General features: G+C 39.7%; 1 protein-coding gene across 3 annotated transcripts in view; it reads left to right on the forward strand.

Moving 5' to 3' along the window:
- Nucleotides 1-21,145, forward strand: part of PDGFD (platelet derived growth factor D) — a 134,671-nt gene that overhangs the window by 67,140 nt on the left and 46,386 nt on the right. For 2 of the 3 annotated variants that reach the window (XM_008500466.2, XM_030469434.1), the window contains exons 2-3: nucleotides 7,709-7,913; nucleotides 11,514-11,694. In XM_008500466.2, coding sequence (XP_008498688.1) covers nucleotides 7,709-7,913; nucleotides 11,514-11,694 — 386 coding nt within the window. The remainder of the gene's footprint in view (nucleotides 1-7,708; nucleotides 7,914-11,513; nucleotides 11,695-21,145) is intronic. The other variant, XM_008500467.2, reaches the window with a different exon arrangement.

A 21,145-nucleotide genomic window follows, 5' to 3' on the forward strand; every position in this document is an offset into this window, starting at 1 on the left:
GCCTTTCACTCTTTGACTGGATTTTCTCTTTCTTTTTATCCACATTTTTCTTTCTTTAAGGAAATTCCACATCTTGTGGAGGTTTAGGAGTTCTTGACTAAAACAGTTTCTAAAACAGTATCTTAGAACAAAATCTTTTTTAAGACTTTAGCCATGCCAAACTTCTGAAGGCAAACAGTCCTTGACTGAAAATTTTGCAAAATAATAAAGAGGAAATGAAAAAGGAGTAAATTTTCATTGTGCCAAATGGATTTGAAAAGAACTCCCCACAAAAATCTGCTTACTTGAAGACACTGCCTAACCAGGAAAAAAATCAGAGTGCCTAAATCCACAGAAATGCACAATTTCTTTGCAAAGCAATGTGAGCCAGAGTCCAGTGTTAATATTCATGCTTAATAGCATTGTGTCTATAACTGGAAACTGAGGCACTACATAAGTTTGTTTTGTACCAGCTTTCTCTGAGTCGGCACTCACTGCAAAATTCTTCAATTATCAGGTTTCCCTTAAGCTCTCTAAAGCATGAGGAATAATTTTTCTCTTTAATTTTCATGGTTTCTCAAGCTTTTATGTGTTCTTCTTATGATAATGGGGTTATTTGCGTTAGTTGTATTCCACATCATTAAAGCTACACATTCTTGATATATACATTATATTTTTTTCATACTTAATTATGGGATCCCAAGAGAAAAATACATTCAGTTTGCTTTTGGTTTAAGAGTCCATCAGAGAGATGCATTGCAACACTACCCCCTGTGAAAAAACTAGCAGTTAGAGTATTTTATATGTTGGCCTAACATATGTTACTTTTCTATAGACACTTTTGATGTAAGACATTCAGCATGTTCTTTGGCTTAGAACAAAATATCAAGAATTCAAATAAAAGCAAGTAATACAAGTCACTGCAAGAAGCAAATATCTCAGAGTTTGATATCCTCATAAAATAAGTAAAAAATTGTTTTCTTGGTGTTCATCTGTGGAAGTCTGTGCAAGGCATCTACCAAAGGGGACAAAGTCAAGTCACATCCTTCATCTCACCAAAATCCAGGCCATTCTCTTCTTTGATCAGGACTGTTTCTTCAGTACTGCATTCAAAATGCAATTACCATTTAACAGTACAAATGATGTTAATAAATGCAAAATTAAAAATACTTATTATAGTGAGAAGCATTTTAATTGGCTGTCTCTATGAATTACATGCCTGAACTTCCTTATCAATTGCTCACTTAATGTTCTCATAAATGGTCTTTGCTGAGGTCCTGTTAAACCATAGGTTGACTATATGGTGCTAAGACTTGTAGGATTGCTGTGTACAGAAGCACAGGCAGATGATTAACCATTCTAACCACTCTGAATTAAATTTTAAACATCTGGTTTTTTTCATTTTCTGATACCTTCTGCACAGGTATTTTGCACTGGGTAATTTTGCGTTTCAACTACAGCTCAATTTTTCATTGCTTTGATATATCCTATACACGTATAAAACATACTCTTCTAGCAAAGATCTCCACACGGCTCCGGGATTCAGAGGGGGTTGAGCAAAGTGCACGTGAGGTCTGAATTTGGTATCTTTGGCATTTGAACATGCACAAAATATCTTTTGAAATTGCCTCAGTAACAGAATAGGTCATGCTTTGAATTTGCACTCTGATGATGCCAGAAGTATTTTTCATGCTCCTGATAAAAAGAAGGGGACAGCTTACATGAGAAGGAACAGAGACCTTGAGCTGCTGCTTTGAAATTCAGTGGCAAGCCAGCCAAACTAAGAATCTTTCATTAACTCTGATGGGGTTTGGGTCCACTTCTTAATTGCTCAGTTTCTGGGTGACAAGCAACATAGAGGTGACATCAAAATGCTGCTCTCTTATTTGAGTTATGATCCCTTATTTGAGTTATGAAACTCCTCAACTATAAACTTAACTGTAAGTTAATTTGTAGTCATCTTGAAATAAATGGGACTATTGAAGTTTTATAAAGCTGAAAGACACCTGAATTAATGCTTTGAATTGGCCTGATCTGCTCTTACATATGCATCCTTATAGCAGAATTACCATTTTCTCAGCCTGATGCTGCCATATACATTTCTAGCCTGGCCAGGGTTGTGCCACTCCTGTGTCATTTCTAGTTATCCCAACCCTTTCTCTCCTTTATTTAGTATTCTCCTTGGACAACTACTGGTGAACCATGTCGGGGGCAGAGCCAAGCAAGGTGTGTTAGGCTTCTGTCCTAGAAGGGCAGGGATGTCTAAGACAAGTGCTACCATATAGTATTATTTTCTTCATTAGACAGCAGAAATGTAATGTTGTGTTCACTGGCTAGGATTCATTTTATTGTTTATATTGACAGACAAAAAATAATTTTTAACAAGGTAGACAAGCTTACATCTTTATATCTTCCTAACAAGCTGTGACCAGCTATAGGATACATGATAGTGACCAGGAAGTCTGTAATTTTTTTCTCTGATTTACACAGAGATAGCGAAAAAAGTTTCTTCTTATTTCGGGAGAGTGGGGAGAGAAAAGAAAGTCAATGAATATCTGAACAGGCTTCCATAAATACAGCTTGCTTTACATGCCTGTCCCCAGGATGAACTGATTTGTGGCCTGGACTCAAAAATGTTTTACTGTTCTTTACTTCTCACCCTGTGGGTTCAGCTATTTAGATCAGGCTAATTTTCAACTGAAGGAACTGAAGAGCTATTATACTCCCTGAAGGTTATCTCATTTGTTTAAAAACTGGTGGCAAACCATTGACTGCTGTATTTGTTTCAAAGAGAGCAGTCTTGGGGGGAGTAGGATTATATCTGGAAAACTCCCACATGCAAACTCCCAAGGTTCTTTCCTGAAATAACAAATAGTTCCATGAGTGGTGAAATGAACTTCACGTGGCTTCCAGCAACTCTGCTGTAGCAGAGCATGAGCTCATCAGGTTACACTCTGGGATTTAAGAGGGTATATTTCTTGGGAGAAAACATGTCAGAATATGGTATCTTTTTGGCCTCTACCACTGTGTCAAAGTTATTGAGTTTGTCCAACAACTTCTAAAAGGGGAACAAAGACAGAAGCAAACTTATACCCAGGACATCATCTTTGGAAGCAAGGCTACAATGCCGGAAACCTTAGAAAACTGGAACAAAGTAGTCTATATTACTGTCTAGGTCCCTAGACAAGGTAATTCTCTGAATTCTTCTTTCTGAAGGAACTGACTCCTACAGACTCTACTTGCCCAGTGGATATCTAAGAACAGGTGTCAGATTAGCTATTAGCAAGCAGTAATTGCCTTTTAGTTTGAGGTTTTGTTTTGTTTTGTTTTAGTGAAGGAGCTAATTGCCTGTTAAATTATGATAATAAAGACAAACTTCCTTCTGTAGTAGGGTATGTCATGACTAAGAATAGCTTGACTAGGAGAACGTGTCAATACATCACTAAAACTTGCAAGAAAACACGCACATCCATAGTAAAAGCAGGATGAAAAATTTTTTTTCTGATCTTGCTGCTCATGCAGCATAGCATTAGGAGAACATGCCCTAGCTGGAAAGGAGAGAGATTGGATGTGATGGGCACCCATGCTGAGGAAAGTCTTGAGACAAACACCATGTTCTGAATATTGAGCTAAACTTCCCATTTCCCACTTGGACACCCAGCTGCCTTCCATTCAGGGAGAAGGCAACAAGCACTCCTGAAAATGCAGCTGCTTTGAGCACTTAAGTGGGAGCTCCTCTGCCTTGGACAGCTGGACTATCAATTATAGCATGGTGATTAAAATGAGTGGTTCTGGGAGAATTAAGATGAAAAGTAAAGAGAGATTAGTTCAGATAAATAAAATGTAGAGCTTCCCAGTCAGTTCAGACTCTGCAGGGAACTGCCTCTCTTCTCAGGATGTCTCCCAGATTTCTTCCCACTCATCTTTTGAGATATTTTCCCTCCCCAGTGCAAGGGTGTCTTTTTAACTCCTGACATATAGAATATCCTCCTTCTAAAAATTGCTTAAATGGCCTTTTCACCTTATGACTTAACACCTTCTTTTATTCATGTTGAAATGATTTTATATGCTTTTTAGTAAATGTGGCAGGCAGTGTATTACCCACTGTCATCTTTTATTTACTCCCATAAAGCATTATGGAATACACTTAGTATGTGACATTCAGGGCATTGTATAATGCTGCATTGCATTGCATTTCAACGTGGGACAGTTCAGTGCCTTGACAGAGGCACTGCCTTTTTGTTTGTGTACATCTTTTCTAAAGTGTTTCGGGTTTTTTTCCTAGTTTTCTCCATGGTCAGTGTGGTTTCTATGAGTTCTCCCAGTGTATCTGATGTGGGCAATGCTTGTCTTCTTGGAAAGGTTTTCTCTTTTAGTTTCACATCTTAGTTGTTACAACAAGTAGAGGAGTTGCTCCAGTCTCCTCAAGCTGTTTCTTAGATGCTTGATGATTCAGGAGGAGCCAACCTCCAGAGACCAAGTTTGGGTTTACTGTGTTCCCACATCTAGCTCAACAAGTTAACTCTGCAAAACCCCCTTGAAAATCCCCTCAGAAAACTGGTGCTTTTGGTTCATTCCCAGTTGCACCACTTCAGGCTGTAATTTAGCACATGGGGAAGGAGGTTATGAGGGAATCAAGCTGTTTAAGAGGTCTGGAAGACTCCAGTGCCAGGTGGGGGCTCTGAGTGGCTTTGCATTTCATCATGTGTGAGTTACAGAAACAGTAGGGCCATTCTCATCAAACACATTTTCTTCCCTGTGTAAAAGTCAACTCTTTATACACTAATATTTTTATATCTTCTATTTTGCTATACCAAACTGTTTCCCCAAGCTTCTTTCCAGCCTCTCCTCATTGAAATACCAAGTCAATGTGCTTTGATTTTTAAGCTTTTTAACATGTACATCTTTATTTCTCCATTTACCTGTTCAGCTTGGGTAGTCCTCTGCCAGGCATTACGTTTCCACATTGATCTTGGTCAGCTGGGCTGACTTACAGGTGGAGCACCTCAGTGTGTGGGATTCAGTTTAAGATAAATGAAAAGCTGCAATAGCCTGGGGGTACAGGGACTCTGGTAATGTACTTTTTCAGCTGTTGTGCTGAGTAAAGTGCACAGATCTTGTTTGCCTGTATATTTATGAGCACACTTAACAGCAGTGTAATATCAGGAGCTTACAAACCCAAAGTACAGCCTGTATGAGGACTGGCTGGGAGAAGGGAGCCTTTCCCTCAGAATCCTGAACTGCATTGAACCACACAGTGAAGTGCATGCTGACCGTGGCAAAGCAGCAAGATTTTGTTGTCCAGGAAAGAAGAGCAAAGTACTCTTAGGTATAGGATGAGTTCTGCTATGTTTTACTACAGTAACTTTTGTTCTGACCTAGCAAATGTTTGTTTCATTCAAAAGTCCATAATTTGATTTCATCAAAACTGTTTTCTTCTTTTTTCCTGGACATTTTAAACATAGTTCTGTGGAATATAAAATCCTCTTGGGTGCACTGGGTATTTTCAGAGACCGAAGGTCCTCAGTATTTCAGTAGGAACTCACTAGCATTGGCTGGACATTTTGTTTCATTCCAGGTTAGGGAAAAAGAAAAACAAAATCCAAACCCAAGCCAAACAAAAAAATCTCAAAAGTGTCTTGGTTTGAGGTTGGTTGTTTGGTTGTTTGCTTGCTCTGTTGGGTTTGGTTTTTTTTTTGTTTGTTTGTTTTGGTTTGGTTTTTTTCTGCTTTTTAAGAAAAAGAATAAAATAAAAAAGAAAACAGACTTGAGCATAGATGTTCCTGATGAAAATTGCAACAAAACTGATGGGTGAAGGAGTCTTTATTTTTATTTCTCACTGTATTGTCCATTTTCCAGTGCAAAATGGTCAAAACAGAACAAAACAAAACAAGACTGGTTAGTTCTGCACTTTGGGAGCTATGCAGTTAGGGCTGTAAGTTAGGGCTGCCTTTTGCTCAGAAAGGGTGGCTCGGTGTGAGAAAATCTCTTTAGTGAAAACATGTTAGAAAGATGTCAAAAACAGCTCCTTGGAGATAGGTTTTATGAGAAATCCAGACTTTTAAATTCTAAGTTTCAGGTTGTTTGGGAGCTAGAATTATTATCCTGTCAGAAGGGTACAATGAACTGTTGACACACAACCACACTTTGCTTAGAGCTATGTGCAGGGAGGTATTTACAGCTAAGAACCGGTGAAAAGTAACCTAAAAAATAAATGTACTTGCCATGAAGTTTGTACCATTTCTCTGGATTCCTGTTTTCCATTAAAATCATGTATTTCCTTCATATAAAGAGCTTATAAAGCTTCAATCAAGCATTAGATTTTATTATAAGAGAGAAAACTTTGATTACTGTGTGTGACAGATGGCTGTGTCTGGTTGCTTACTTTGGTTTTGTAACTCCAGCGCTCATAGAGAGGCCTTGGAAGGATAAAAGTTCCTGTAGCAAGTAGAGATTTGGTTACTGAAGTTGGGTGACTGACTCAGGACCTGTCCGGGTGTAGCTCATCATCAGCTTGTTGAGAAGGAAGTCAGTTTGGCCATGTACAGCTGGCTCTGTGAGACATCATAGCTACCATGGGACTTCTGCTGGGGGCTACTGGATATGCTGCTGGACCCCCCTGGCCTCCTGGAGGCCAGGCAGGAAACCATACTTCATCTTAAATGGTGTTGAAATCTCTGTGAGTAACTGAACTGAGCCCTAGATCACCATACATCACATGAGGAGGCTTAGATTTAAGTGGGGCCTGAACATTTTCATGGTCTGCGTGTTGCGTTGAAGCCTTCTAATCCTCCAAATTTCAGTACACTGAAGCTGTCAGTGCACAAAAGTCAAGTTGTTTGCAGTTTTTTGATGCTGGAATCCAAATTCTAGTAAAAGCAGGACAATACAAGTGCATGTTGCAACTGAGAAGACATTTTGATTTTCAGATCTGGGTTTTGCCACAGTTCCTCTTGTCCTTGGAGCCAGAGATTTGCAGCAGCTGAGGCTTTACCTCAGTATAAGTAAACTTTACAGTATAAGTAAACTTTAGGAAAAATTGACTATTTGCTCAGGCAGAAGTTGTGGAATTTTAATTAAGGACTTGGCTGCTTGTCCTGAAGTTACTCAATATGATGGTGGGGCAGTTTCTGACTTCAGCTACATCAGTGTAATCGTGGAGTAACTGTTTGTGTTAATGATCATCGACAGCAAATAATTCACACCATATAAATAAAATCAAAATGTGAACCAACACATGCATCTAGGTGGAAGCACTTAAAAACAATAAAAAATTAAGACTTACTTGCAAGTACTTTCCTGCAGTCTTGTTAGTGCTGCTTTATTCAGAGGGCATATCTCCCTAGACCACCAAATCTGGGAAGCAGGGATGTTTTAATTCTATACTTCCTTTGTCTTATTTGTTTGTTCTCATGCTTGCAGCCTGTATTAAACTTTAAATTCTGTTTTAAAACCTAAGTGATGAGAAGGAAATTGTATATTCAATATCAGTGTAAAAGCGGTGATACATTTGTCACAAAATAAACAGTTTATAGTTGGCTACTGTCATTCTTAATGTTTAAAGGGGGTTCAATTAAGAGAAAGTACACCGTACTTCTTATTCAATAGTAACTGCTCCTAGCCCAAACTTTAATTGCTAATGATTTGTGCTGTGTTTAAACTGTTGTGTTTTTTGCCTTCCTGTAACTGGAACAACATACTAATTTCTACAAGTTGTGACTACTAACAGAGAGCAATCACCTCACAGACTTGTACCGGAAAGAAGAGACCATCAGCGTGGCAGGGAACGGCTGCATCCACAGCCCACGCTTCCCCAGCAGTTACCCCAGGAACCTCCTGCTGACATGGAGACTCCACTCCCCAGAGAACACCAGGATCCAGCTGGCTTTTGACAATCAGTTTGGCCTGGAGGAGCCTGAAAATGATATCTGCAGGTGAGTTGTGAGCCGTCTTGTGTTGAAGTTTGCCAAGGAGTCCTTGACATGACCTTCATGCTTGAGGATGTGGCCACTGGCCTGAAATTGCAACCCAAAACCTGGGTGTCTCCTGCTGGGTCTAGGATGGCCCTGCTTAAAGGACAGGTCTGCAGGGGTCCCATCCAACCTGAATTGCTCTTTGAGTTTTCAAATAATAAATTGAGCTGGACTTGAAAGTTTTGGCAGGCTTTATTCCATCTATAATATTTTAAGCACAAGGCAGTTGTACAGTCAAATCCTGCTACCTAACAACTCAGATTCTACTTTAATAGGATTTTTGTCCTCTATCACCTCTATCGTGTTCCAGCCAGGCAAAAAGCCCATCTCATTCAGTAGGTGAAAGGTTCTGGGAAGTGTGAGTGAGTAGGTGTTTTTGTCGTGGGGTGTGATGGACAGAGAAAAATGTATTGAAAAATACAGTTATATTTTTCAGATTTTTTTTAATTCAGTGGTATTCTTTGCTGTTACAGTTTCCTTTAAAACCCCTAAGGGCAGCTCTACATATACTAACAAGGTATAATCTACTATATCCCAATTGCTTTGGTTTCCCCTTTTAAACAAAAGTGACCATAAGCTCAGTTGATCTGGGTGATTGACCCAGGTGGATAAACTGCTTTGCATTAGCAGAGCACAGTGGTGAATCTTGCCAACATTCACTAAAACAGTGTAAATCCATGGAATTTTTGTTTATATTTCTTTTATTCGGCTGCTTGTTCTGTGGGAGAGACCAGGCTCAGGATGCCTGTGTGATCCAACAAGCAGATTGCTGCGATGCTGCTTACACAAAATACTCAAGTCTCAGCTTCCAGTTCTGCTTGATCATGTTGTTACTTATGCCTTATCTATGCAGAGAACTGGGCTGTTAGTATTTCTGCAAACCCAGCCTCTCCTTATCTTATCTTGTTTGTCAATTAATTTGCATTTATAGAGTTTGGCAGCTCTGTTGGGTCTTATAGCATGGATTTTTTTTTTTCTTGTTTTGCTTTGTCAATTTTTCTTTACCAATATACAGAACCATTTGTGTAGGTTTGCTTCCCATACAGAAATAAAAGAATGCAGCCTGAAACTAACTCTCCTTCCCTGAGCATTAATGGGCTTGGCAGCTGCTGCTCTGCTCTGCTCTGTTGTTCCAAGATCAGCAGCAGAGTCAGTAATGCCAGTTACCTCCCAGCACCACAAGTGCTTTCCCAGAGTGAGAGCGCAATGCATACAGAAGCGGCCTGTTAATATTTACATAGTGGATAAACTGTGGCTGACCTTAAACCATTGCAACTTTGAAACAGAGTGCTAATTTACTGTGAGGAAAAAAAAAAAAAAAAAAAAAAAAAAAAGAAATACTCTCTGCCATGAGCTATTAAAGGTGGTGGCATGGTGAGGGGAAGTCAAGCTGTTACTGGCAATATGAGTTTGGGGACCATCTTGGAAGGCAATATGCCTGCTTCTTCCAGAGCAGCTAAATCAGGATGCAGAGAGAAGCAAAGACTTTCCATCATCTGTAGTGTCCACAGAAACTTTTTTTTGTCACATGTCACATTCTTTTTCTGCAATAAAGCTTTCCCTGGTGTTCCTGGAAGACCTTTATTTGTGTAACATTGCTTCCCAGAGTGGAAAAGATTTCCAGAGAGGAATTTCTTGGGCAGACAGCTTGTGATGGCTTTAAGCCTGTTAAATACTGTGTGTGCATAGTTAGATTTTTTGTTAATGCTCAAGATGTTTCTTAAAACTAGGTCCTTTCTGCAACTTCAGTCCCTGACAGTCCTTTCAGTGCAGCTTTAGAGAGACAGCCAGGCGTGTTTTAATTGAAATCAATGCTGAGAGCTGAGCATGTGCTTCAGTGCTGTGCATATTGGACAAGTGACTCAGGACCTCTTCACCTTTCCTTGCTTTTGTACTTGCTTCTGACCTTACACTTTTTTCCCAGAAACTTCCCAGCCTTTTCTTTCAATTTTTCATTAATGCTAATTATTGAAATTTGCATACTATTAAGACTGAACTGATTGAAATTAATTCAGTCTGAGGAATTAAAAGGTATACTTTAGCAGAGCTGTTGTAGAAGGAGGGCAAATATTCAAGATTTTACAGAATTTTCTAGAAGTGCTTTTAGCATTTCCACAAGCACTTGGTAAGAAATGATTCTGAAAAGCAATTGAATTGCCCAGCCTCTGGGGCTCTTTAGTTTATCAGAAGCAACTGGGATTGCACCTACCTCCATGACTGTTACAGCAAAGCCTTTGCTGTTGAAAGCAGAAAAAAAAAATACCTGAAAGCACATGGATTTGCCCCATTTTTGTTAGCAGTTACTCTGACTCTTGGTCTCAAAAAGTGGAGAGAACAGTCAGGATGATTTTCACCAGAGCCTACAAGTTAACTTATGCTGAAAACTGTGCAAGCTCTGATGTTACAATGAGCATGTGGTGCTGCTGCTGTAGTGATGCCCAGGGGGGCAGTGGTGGGTGCTGGTGCAGCAACAGAGCTCTGCCTGGGTGCCATGTCCATCATCATGAGGGATGGGGAGCAGAGGGTGGTGGAGAGAGCCTTGAGTTCCTTTGTCTGGAACTCAACTTAGTCATGTTACAAAAAAAATGTATGTTTCAGCAGAGTTTGGGCAGATTTAAGCAGTTTGGTTGTGGCAGATCTGTAATTTTCTGTGCTGTGCAATTTGGGGTTGGTGAATATAAAAGCAGCATAGCTGATATTCTCAAGACACATAGTACTTGGGTTTTTCTCACATGGATCCTCAGCAGAAGAAGAAAAGCAGATGTTATTTACAGAGCTATTCAGCTCCCACAACTGAGCGGCACTTGGCCCACAGGCCCTGGGGTGGAAAGCAGCATATTGCTTGCTGGTAAGAGTTGAGGAGCAGTCTTAAACTCGCTCTTTGCAGAGAGCACATGTTTTGTGAATAAAAAACTTTGCTGGGAAAGACCTCCAAAATTTTATGGCTTAACTGTACAGTGAGGATGGCCACTCTCCTCATCTCTCATCTGCATTCAACCTGACCCTCCTGTCATCGCCTCTCCCCTGCCAGCCCCAGTATGTGGGGCCTAACTGTGCCTCTGCAGGTCTTAAGGGACTGTTTTTCTTACAAACATAGTGAGATTAGGACTTTGTTCTCTGTCTTCCTTATTCTCCAGCTTACTAAATGAACTCAATAAATGACCCAGGCAAGTGAATTCACAAGCTGTGCCATTGAGTGCTGTCACTGTGTCCTCTCATCCTCTTTAAACTGTTTATCTAACACATGAAACACAATGTGTTTGCTTACTGTGTACTAAGCACATGAAAGTGCCTCTCATTGCTATTTTAATTTGGTAGAAAATTCTGTCATGTTCCAGGAACCCAAAAATCAGCCATTTCAGAACTCAGGCAGTAGACTGCAGTTTAGTGCATTTTATGCTTCACAAGCATTACAGCCACCATTTGTAATATTGAGTCTGATGATTTGAAGTGGAGAGCCTGGGACGTTTGTCTTTGGTTTTCCTCCTGTGTTCCTGTCCATTTGCAACCACCTTCTGTAACCAGAGTTAATAAAACCTAATCCCTCAAACTGATTCCTAGGTATGACTTTGTGGAAGTGGAAGATCTATCAGAGACCAGCACAGTTATACGAGGACGGTGGTGTGGACACAAGGAAGTACCCCCAAGAATAACATCAAGAACAAATCAAATAAAGATAACCTTCAAATCCGATGACTACTTTGTGGCTAAACCTGGATTCAAGATTTGTTACTCTCTTGTGGTAAGTCACCTCACTGTGTCATGGGTGAGAGATGGATTATAGTGTGGAAGAGCATTAGTACTTGAAGACTGGATGGTGTAGCTAACTGCATTGGATCAAAACACTAATTGATTGGAAATACTTCCATTCCAGAAACTGCATTAATAGAGATCAAAGTCATTAGATATAAAATAAATTTAAGTCCAGGCCAAGATTTACACTAATAGCATGTTTCAGAAGCACTAGCACTTTCTACACTGAGTCTTCACTGCCAGTGTCTTGGCAGACTCTGCAGAAATAGTAAAGAAATGGCTGCTCTTTTAACCCATTTTTTTGTGTGTTCATTTGGGGCCAAATAAAAATACCTTCAAGGTTATAGCTTTAATTTTAAGTTAGATGCTGAGTAGTTTGTTCTACATGCAATAAAATTCTACATGCAGGATGATGTGCTAAGGTTTAGGCTGTATATTTAACCACCTATAAACATTCCTCTTTGTATATGCAGTGGCATTAGCAGTGTATCGTGTACTGTTTCAATGAGATGAAAACCTTCTCTTTTTTATTTTGATTTTGTCTTTAGGAAGCAGGAATGCTCACTGCTCTAAGCAGATTTTGTTATAAATATGTATTCCTTTGTATTGTCCTGATTAATATTATAATGCTTTTGGTGCAGTGTAGCTCAAAAGAGGCAGATTTTGCAAACACTCAAGAAGTGGTAAGCATTAATTTATTATACTGTCATCATTATATTTGCAAAGCTGTCACACTTCTTACTCCCTTTTTATTCAAGCCAGTTATTTAACAAGAATAAGGAAGCCTGGAATAGCAATAATGTTAATGCTGTAACAGGAGAGATCCACTGTTTGAGTCAATTCACTTCAGCCTCCCTGCTTTGCATGCATGTAAGACTATGTATGCTAAAAAGAGTCCACAAACAGCATATTGTCAAGACATCTCAAAAGACTGTGCTTCCTTGCATTTAAATTGTTAGGCTTTTAGTGGAATAAGACATTGCACTGTGTGAGTAAATCCTGATCGCTAATTTACTCTCATTTGAAGGTAATCTACTAAAATGAAAATCTAGGTGGAACAGTCTATGAGAGACCATTGGGCATGAAAATGAAACAGTGAAGCAGCCTCTCCTTACACTGCTCATATTTCAGTGCATGAAAACTCTGCTGCATTTACCAAGCTTTATTCCAGAACACATACAGCAAGTCTGATAGCATTAAGCTTTCCAAAAATGATTGATATGTCTTAAAACACAGGAGTCTGGATTAGAAAGCTCAAAAAAGGCTACTATATTTATCTAATTTCAAAACTGTAAGTGAACAGAGAGTTTTACAATCTAGCAAATCTGTTCAGAAGAATGCTTTCCAAGTGCTTCCTCTGAATGAAATGCTACTTTATTTCTGAGCAGAGAACTGTACAGGTGAAATTTGAGAGGTAGAGGATGAAATGTACTTAGCTGGCCTTCAGATTACAAACCTTTCAACCTAAAACTGTGGGATTAATATGCAGCAGAGTCAGCCTTTATTTGATAGTCCCCACAGTGCAGTTCATAGATATGCTGAGCACTAATGACCCCTGAAGGTTGAACTCATTGTGCATTTCTAGGTGGCAAACCAGGGAGCATTAATGAAGCATGACAAAACATATGGTATTTTATATCAGATGGAGTGAAAGACCTTTACATAGCTTTTTTCCTTTCCTTTGTAACCTTCTCCAAGACAAGGCTACTACTAGAGGCTTCCTTGGAAAATGGTTAACAAGATATATGCAAATCTTTAACTCCCTTGTTTTTTCTTTTGTTTGGAGTTTGGATCTGCATGGCAGTTGTTTATTTGTATACCACTCTGACTGTTAATTTTCCAGAGAAAATTGAAGCAACCAATTTGGAGAGTTAACTTGAGTTTACTGATCATGGTGCCAGGATGGCTCTCCACATTGCATGTGCAGCTGAACAGACTCTCAGTCTTGCTCTCTGGCCTTTTTATTTATGAATCTTTGAGGTAGTCAGTCAGGTTCACTTCATTTGATGCAGATCAAGTTTTTACTTAGTTCAGCACTCTGCATGAGGCACAAATGAGGCACTACAGGGCTTAGCAGAGACTTGCTTCATTATCTTCCTGCACTTGTGTTTTTGCATTAACTTCATATTTCAGTACCATTTAGAGAAACAAAAAGAGATTATTTTTCTAGATAAGACATCAATTAGACTTGTATCCATGAAAATCACATTTTCCCTTGTAAAACAAGACATGCAGAGAAAGCAAGCCATGGAAAATGAAGGGGCTCTGCCACTCAGGACAGAATTCAAAGTGACTGGAAAATTACACTGAAAAAAATAAAAGAATGGTCTTTAAGGGGACTATGTTGAATGCTATGCAGGTGTGTGGAAGTATTTAACTGTCCCAATATAAGATAGAGGACAATGGAAAAGGAAGAAGATGTGTGTTGTAAAGTGTGAGCATCTAGCATGTGCTGATTTTCGCTTGTCAAAGCTGGCTCTCTCCCCTTTCTTCCTCTCCCCATGTCATCTGCCTCTTGGCAAATTTGCCTCTACCCTCCCCTCTGTGGATCTGAGGAACACACAAATCGAGCTGGAGCAGTGAGGATGCCAAAAGCAGGGAAGAGGGAGAACCAATGTGCTGCTGCCTGTTCACAGAATCACAGAATGTCAGGGGTTGGAAGGGACCTCTGGAGACCATCTAGCCCAACCCCCCCTCCAGAGCAGGGTCACCTACAATAGATCACATGGGATGGCATCCAGGGGGGTTTTGAAGAGATGGACATTCCACAGCCTCTCAGGGCAGCATGTTTCACTGCTCCATTAGTCTTACAGTAAAAGTCTTCCATAATTGAACCTCCTGTGTTCCAATTTGTGACCAGTACCCCTTGTCCTGTCACTGGGCACCACTGAGGAGACTCTGGTTCCATCCTCCTTACACACATATTTATAATCATTGCTGAGATTCCCCCTTCATCTCCTCTTCTTCAGGCTGAACAGACCCAGCTCTCAGCCTTTCCTCATATGGTTGATGCTCTTGTCCCCTAATCATCTCAGTGACTCAGTGCTGGATTCTGTCCATCAGTTCCTTGTCTGCCATGACTTGGGAGCCCAGAATTGTATGCAGTATTCCAGATGGGGCAGAGTAGAGGGGAGGAGAACCTCCCTCGACCTGCTTACCGCTCTCTTCTTGATGCACCTCAGTATGCCACTTGGTGCCAATGGCCTTCTTGGTGCCAATGGCATGTCACTAGTTTATGGTCATCCTGTTATCCATCAGAACTCCCAGGTCTTTTTCCACAGAGCTGCTATTGCCTGTCCCAGATCTGCTCTTTCCCCATGAAGGACTCCCTGGGGTGGGAGCTCCAGGGTGAACCTGATTCCAGGGGCTTATTAGTGAGCTGAGTGTGCCCCAGGGCCTATCTCAAGCTGAGTAAGAGTCAAAAGTGTCATTCTGTGGCTGGAAAAAGTCACTCCTATTCTGTGCTGTAGTGATGGTGCAAGTAGGTAAGTATGCACAGCTGGTGGCTGGTGGCTGTGGACAGTTTACATTTAAATCCTCCAGTTGTAGCTGTGTAGTTTGTTGGCTTAGCCAGGGTATCCACACAGAGAAATATTTCCCTCAAGCCTCTTTGAAAATTGTATTTTCCTTCAAACTTCATAGACCTGGAGAAAAAAATGGTCTGGAGCAAACCCTGGTCAGCTATTGGTCATGTGCCTCACTTACCTGCAAAATTGTTTGACATTCCTGCCTGCCATTACCATTTGAAGGGCTTATTTCTTTTTTGGTTTTGCTTTTCTTGAATGAGTTGCCTTAAAAACATTAATTGTAGTGTAAAAGTCACTGAGGTATTCCAGGTTTTTTTTTACATTTATTATATATATATTTTACACTAAGGACATAGTGTTTCACAGCAAACACTGCAGAAATATATGATACAGAGGAAGATAAGTAATCTTAGGTTACTTAAACACTTACTGGAGGGAATGAAGGCACCGTCCTGAAAAAGTACCCAGAGTTGCACACCTTCAAGTAGGAGATGTGATATTGCACATTGCCACAAATATAGAATTTCATACCACCATTTCTTGCAGTGCAGTTACCTCATCTGGAGGATCTTGCATGTAGCAAGTCCGTGTTCAATAATTACTAAAAATACTGCATCAATTATCTTGAGATACAGGAATGTAGATGTAGTTACACCATTACACATTAAAATATTCTTTGCTTGATTGAAGTAATTTTATGCAATCTCCTTTTTCCTTCTGAAGAGAAATTCTTCTTGTGTTCTAATACTGAAAGGGAATGTTAACAAGATTGGACCCCATGCTTTACAAGTACATTAGCATGGACATTTGCTGAAGTACTTTAGGAGCTCATTCAGGAATGTGTTCCAACTATAAAGGTGAATGTTTTGAATTAAAATTCCCAACTCCGAAGCATAATTTCATTTTATTGAGACAACTAGAAAATGCTGAATTCCATTTGCTAATTAAAAACATTATTTTAAGTTTACTGTAAAAGGCACATATTTGTTATAAGTTTATGACAGTAAATTGTTATTGCCCTACTAATTGTTTTCTTGATTGCAAATGAAATTCATATTTGGAACTTTGGCTATAATAATTATTCGAAACAAGGGCTAAGCTTGGAATATATTAGTTGGTATACATATAAGCATGCATGTATAAAAATAAGATAAGCTTAAAAATATATGTTTAAATATACATCTTTATGCATGCATACATATAGATATATGCTTCTACCTTTCTTTTCTTTATAATATAATTAATTAATAGGAAGCATCACATTAAGGGACATCTTTGCTTATTTGAGAGCTGTAAACCAATAGTGGTGAACATGTGGAGCTAAACAGGAGAACATAAGTGCCTTCATCCCAGGATAAACTTAATGTGTCCAAATGTGTATCAGTGCATTAGATCACGAGTAATTTTTGGTGGTGTGAAAAGAATTTTTTTGAATGAAGGAGCCATGAAGCTGAGGGAGGTGGAACTTGGGGTTTTGATCCATCATGTGGAATGTTACAGAGAAGTAGTTTTCTGATTTACACCCAGGCTACTCACGTGATCAAAAAAGAGCACTGGTCACAGGGTGGGTGAGAGACTACAATCAGTGTAATAAAGTTTGCTTACTTTCCCATGCAAAAAATACTGACCAAAGTCAGTTCAAACAGTAAATTTAAACTCTTTGATACTTACCTGTTAAGTTCACAAGAAAGCACCAGAAATTCAAAGCACAATCAGAAAATGAAAATAGGCAGACTAAAACCAGATCCTCATGCTTATACTTACAGATAGCCACTCTGAATTAACCAGCTGGCTCCCTGTATCTCACCAGATTTGTTTGCACTCAAGGAATACAGCACCAGGCTGTTTGGGTTTTTTAGTAAGTCAATAAATAAACTCCCTTGTAAGAGTTAACACGATTGCAAAAAAGATTCATCTGTGTGGATGAATGCAGATTCATTAAGATTGTAAAGGATGATTATTCTGTATCACTGGCCACAGAGCTCAATACAGCCCAGAAGATGCCTGAATCCTTGCTGCTGTGCTTCTGTTCTAGCTTGTCACTTCTTTCACAGAATAGACATTTCATTTCTGTCTCCAAGACAAAATATTCTGCTTGAAAACTCATATTATAGATCTCATGTGACAGCAGGCGTGATAATAGTGCTTGAATACCTTCCCTGCTTTTAGATAATCCACAGAAGGAGTCCCAGTAAATTGCTGAGGGTACGGAAGGAGAGGAGTGGGGTGGGGGGGAATGTCTTGCTTAATAAAGTGGTTGAACATGAAATAGATCTCACGATGAAGAAGCAAGAACTTTCACGTGGAGCTTTATCAGTTGTTCTGGTAAAGAAGAGTTGCTGCTCTTTCTCCGATTTCATTTTTGATTGCTTTTGTGTGCTAGACAGCAAAGATTTTTTTATAGATACAGCCCATATGCAAAACTTAAAACAATCTGTATGATGAAACTCCGGGGACTTTTTCTAAGTTCTGTCAGAAAACTATTTTCTGTGGTTTTGCTTAAGGCATACTATCCTCATAAAATTATCAGCCAGAGGCTCATCATTCAGGAGAGGAGTAATTAAGTCTTTTCTAATTAGATGAAACTTGCTCAAAAGATTTAACATTCCTTTCCCAACTTTACATAAGCAGAGATTATCTATGCACAGTTCTACTTTATTTTATTCTTTTATTTTGAAGTTGTTGAAATGTTTTAAAAAGCAATATAAAATGACAGCATGTTAAAAAGAAAGATTGTGTCTCAGTGTATCTTGAGACATGGAGCATCTCAGAATAATTTTATATGGGGAGAAGGGTTACTTTCCATTTAATTAATGTTCCTGAGACTCCAGCAAGCCTCAGTTTCCTTCTTAATTCATCTCATAGGACCTAATGTGTCCTTCATCAGGGTTTTATGAAGAAAAGAGGATGACGCTCTTTACAAATGCCTGGAAGGAGATTGTAGTGAGAGTAGGATTGGTCTCTTCTCACTGGTGGCAGATGACAGGTCAAGGGGAAATGGCTTCAAGTTGCATCAGGATACATTTAGGTTGGATATCAGGAGAAACTACCTTACAGAAAGTGTTGCTAAGCACTGGAACAGGCTCCCCAGGGAGGTGGTTGAGTCTCCATCCCCGATTTTTTTTAAAATCACATGGATGTGGTGCTTGGGGACATGGTTTAATGGTGGGCCATCAGAAATAGGGTTGGGGTGGGTTAGGACATGTTTGGACTCAATGATCTTGAAGGTCTTTTCTACCCTGAGCAATTCTATGATTCTATGACACAGTAAAGGAACAGGAAGTAGTAAACAGGAAGTAAACAGTAAACAGTAAAGTAAACAGGAAGGTAGACATGGTAGAGGGGTGAGCAGGGACATTCTGGTTCTCCCAGCAATCAGAGCGGAACAAAAAATGTAAGGTTAAAAAAAGAAGCAGCGAACTGGGAGCCAGATAGGTTGGCAATAAGAAAACAGCATAATCAGATTGATAAGGCATGTGGACAAGAAGTAGTCATCAAAAGCTCCCAATTAAGATATTAATTCCAACATATACACCTAACCAAGAGAGATTTCTTCCTCCAATATTCTGTTGCATCTTCCAAAACCCCAAACCTTCCCTGTTTAACTCCTAAATCTTACCTGGTCCATCTTCTCAGGTGGAAGACCTTGCAGGCTTTCAAGCCTGAGACCCACCAGCTGAATGTATCATGTGAGTGAGAGGGAACCTGGGCACAGCACGTCCTGCCTTGCCTGACACTTCCCAGTCAGTTGTCTCAGACTGCATCTTCTCCCAGTTTTTCCTAGGCTGTAGGCTGCTGTAGTCATTCTCTTCTGGTCTGATGCCCCTTCCATGTTTATTCTTGTCTCAGACACAATGATTGGTCCTAATCCTACTACTATGTGACTCTATAAATTTTAAATTTAATTAGGAGTCTCTGTGTCCCATTTCTATTTTCTAAAGCCATATGTAAGTCAGAGATGACACTCATAAGAGAGTGGTGAACAAAAATATAATGCAGGGAGAAGAACAGTCACCCATCAGCTTGGCATCAGAGGATGCTACAAGTACTAGAGGGAAGGAATGGTATAGAATCATCCAGAACTGGCAATGAAACAGGAAAGACAAGGGAGGAGAGTTAAGTATAGTTCAAGTTCAGAAATAGAGGTAATTTTGAATAAGACAAGCACTTGCAGTGAAAAAATCAAGTCAGCAGAGAGAGAGGAGGGCACAGAAATGTCGCAACTCAGTGATCACAGAAGCAGAATTCTAAAGCAAGCAAAGATTCTTGAAAGCTAAAAGAAAAAAAATAAGGCAAAGCAGAGAGAGGGTGTGACCAACAATGTCAAACTTAGCAAACTCATCATGAAAGATGAGGAAGAAGCCTGAAGCCTTTCCTCTGCATGAGGAAGATGTTCACATGTCCCTTGTTCATTGAAAAGCATGAAAGCAGTTTCAGTTGGTCTGAAGAAGGGTGACTGGAAATTAAGGAAATGTTTTTACCAAGGCAAGGAAGGGAAAGAGATTTGTGTAAATCAGGGGAGCTGTGGTGGCATGGTTAGGAAGGAGAGGAGGCTAATTAAATTTGAAACAGACTTTTGAACAAGCAGTAGATCTGCAATAGGAAATACTGGGTCTAAAGGAGAGGGTAGGGCAGGTATGGATTGGGTAGAAAGCAATGCAAAAGTAGGGCCCTCTAACTACATTGGCTTCTTTTGGCAAACCTCTGCTGTGAATTTGAGCGGAAGGAGGACTGGGTTTGGGGATGTTTCAAAAGTTAAGAGAGTCAGCCAGGAATATGGGTGAGGAATTGAGTTATAGCCAGGGAAATGCAGACCTTCTGGCAAGGAAGATACCAAAACCAGAAGCAGTGGGACTCAGCAAGCACACAGAAGCTTCTGGAAGCTGTCAAATGTCAACTGATAAAATAATTATTTTAATCGTAAAGGAAAATAGACTTTAGTGTCTGTGTTTTTCCAGCTGCAAGCGTGTGTGCCTGGCAGTTTTGTTGTTTTAACAGCATGGTGGAGAACTGGCTATTTCTCTCCCCTGTCCCTCATTTGTTGACAGCTCAGCTGAAGTGTGTCTCCTTTGCAGGACGTTGTCATCGGTCTGTCTTAACATAACAACAATCCTGTTGATATCCAGTTCCTGTTGAAAGCAGTACATCTTTAATCCAGTGATGTGTTATGCCCTGTTTGAGTTCACAAAACTCATAGAGGTAGCCAAGGACAAGAAAATTTAGCACTTTACATCTTCAAAGGATTACACAAACACAAGCATGTTATTTTCAAATCCTGGATCCTGTCCCAAACAGTTAAATCTAACAAGACTTGAAGGCATTGTTCAGTTAGGACAGCTTTAGATTTTGAAGGATTGCATTTCCCTGCTACCTAAACCAGGTAGCAATATTTACCTGTTTTAGAAATTCCTGTGGAACTTAGTGACCCAGAGGAAATTCTTGCTTTTCCAAGGTACATTAGAGATGCAAAGTCAAAGCCAGAAGACTGTAATGAGCAGCACACGAGGATTACCCATTTTAGAAAAAAAATAAAATAAAAATCATAGGGGTTTTTTTTGTTTGTTTTTTTGTAGAATCTCAAAATCCATATTCAACAGCAATAGGATTTCTTGCAAAATACAGCAGAAGTAAACTAGAAGATTCAGATCCCCAGAAGTTCTCTGTCATATTAGTAATGAGATCAAACATCTACATAGTATGTAAGAATAGAAGATAAGGGCCACAGGAGTTCTGCAGTTGTTGGGAGGTGTGTAATATTGGCAGAATAGTGGCTGCAATTTTTTAACTAAATGAATGAAGGCAACCCCAGTGTCAGAGCATCTGGCCATGATCTTGCCACTGTATTTGGCTGAGTGGATGTGCGAAGATTCATGATGAATTGTCTGTCCCTTCAGCTTGCATGCCCATTTGGCT

Source organism: Calypte anna, chromosome 1 (assembly GCF_003957555.1).
Source record: "Calypte anna isolate BGI_N300 chromosome 1, bCalAnn1_v1.p, whole genome shotgun sequence".
Lineage (NCBI taxonomy): Eukaryota > Metazoa > Chordata > Aves > Apodiformes > Trochilidae > Calypte > Calypte anna.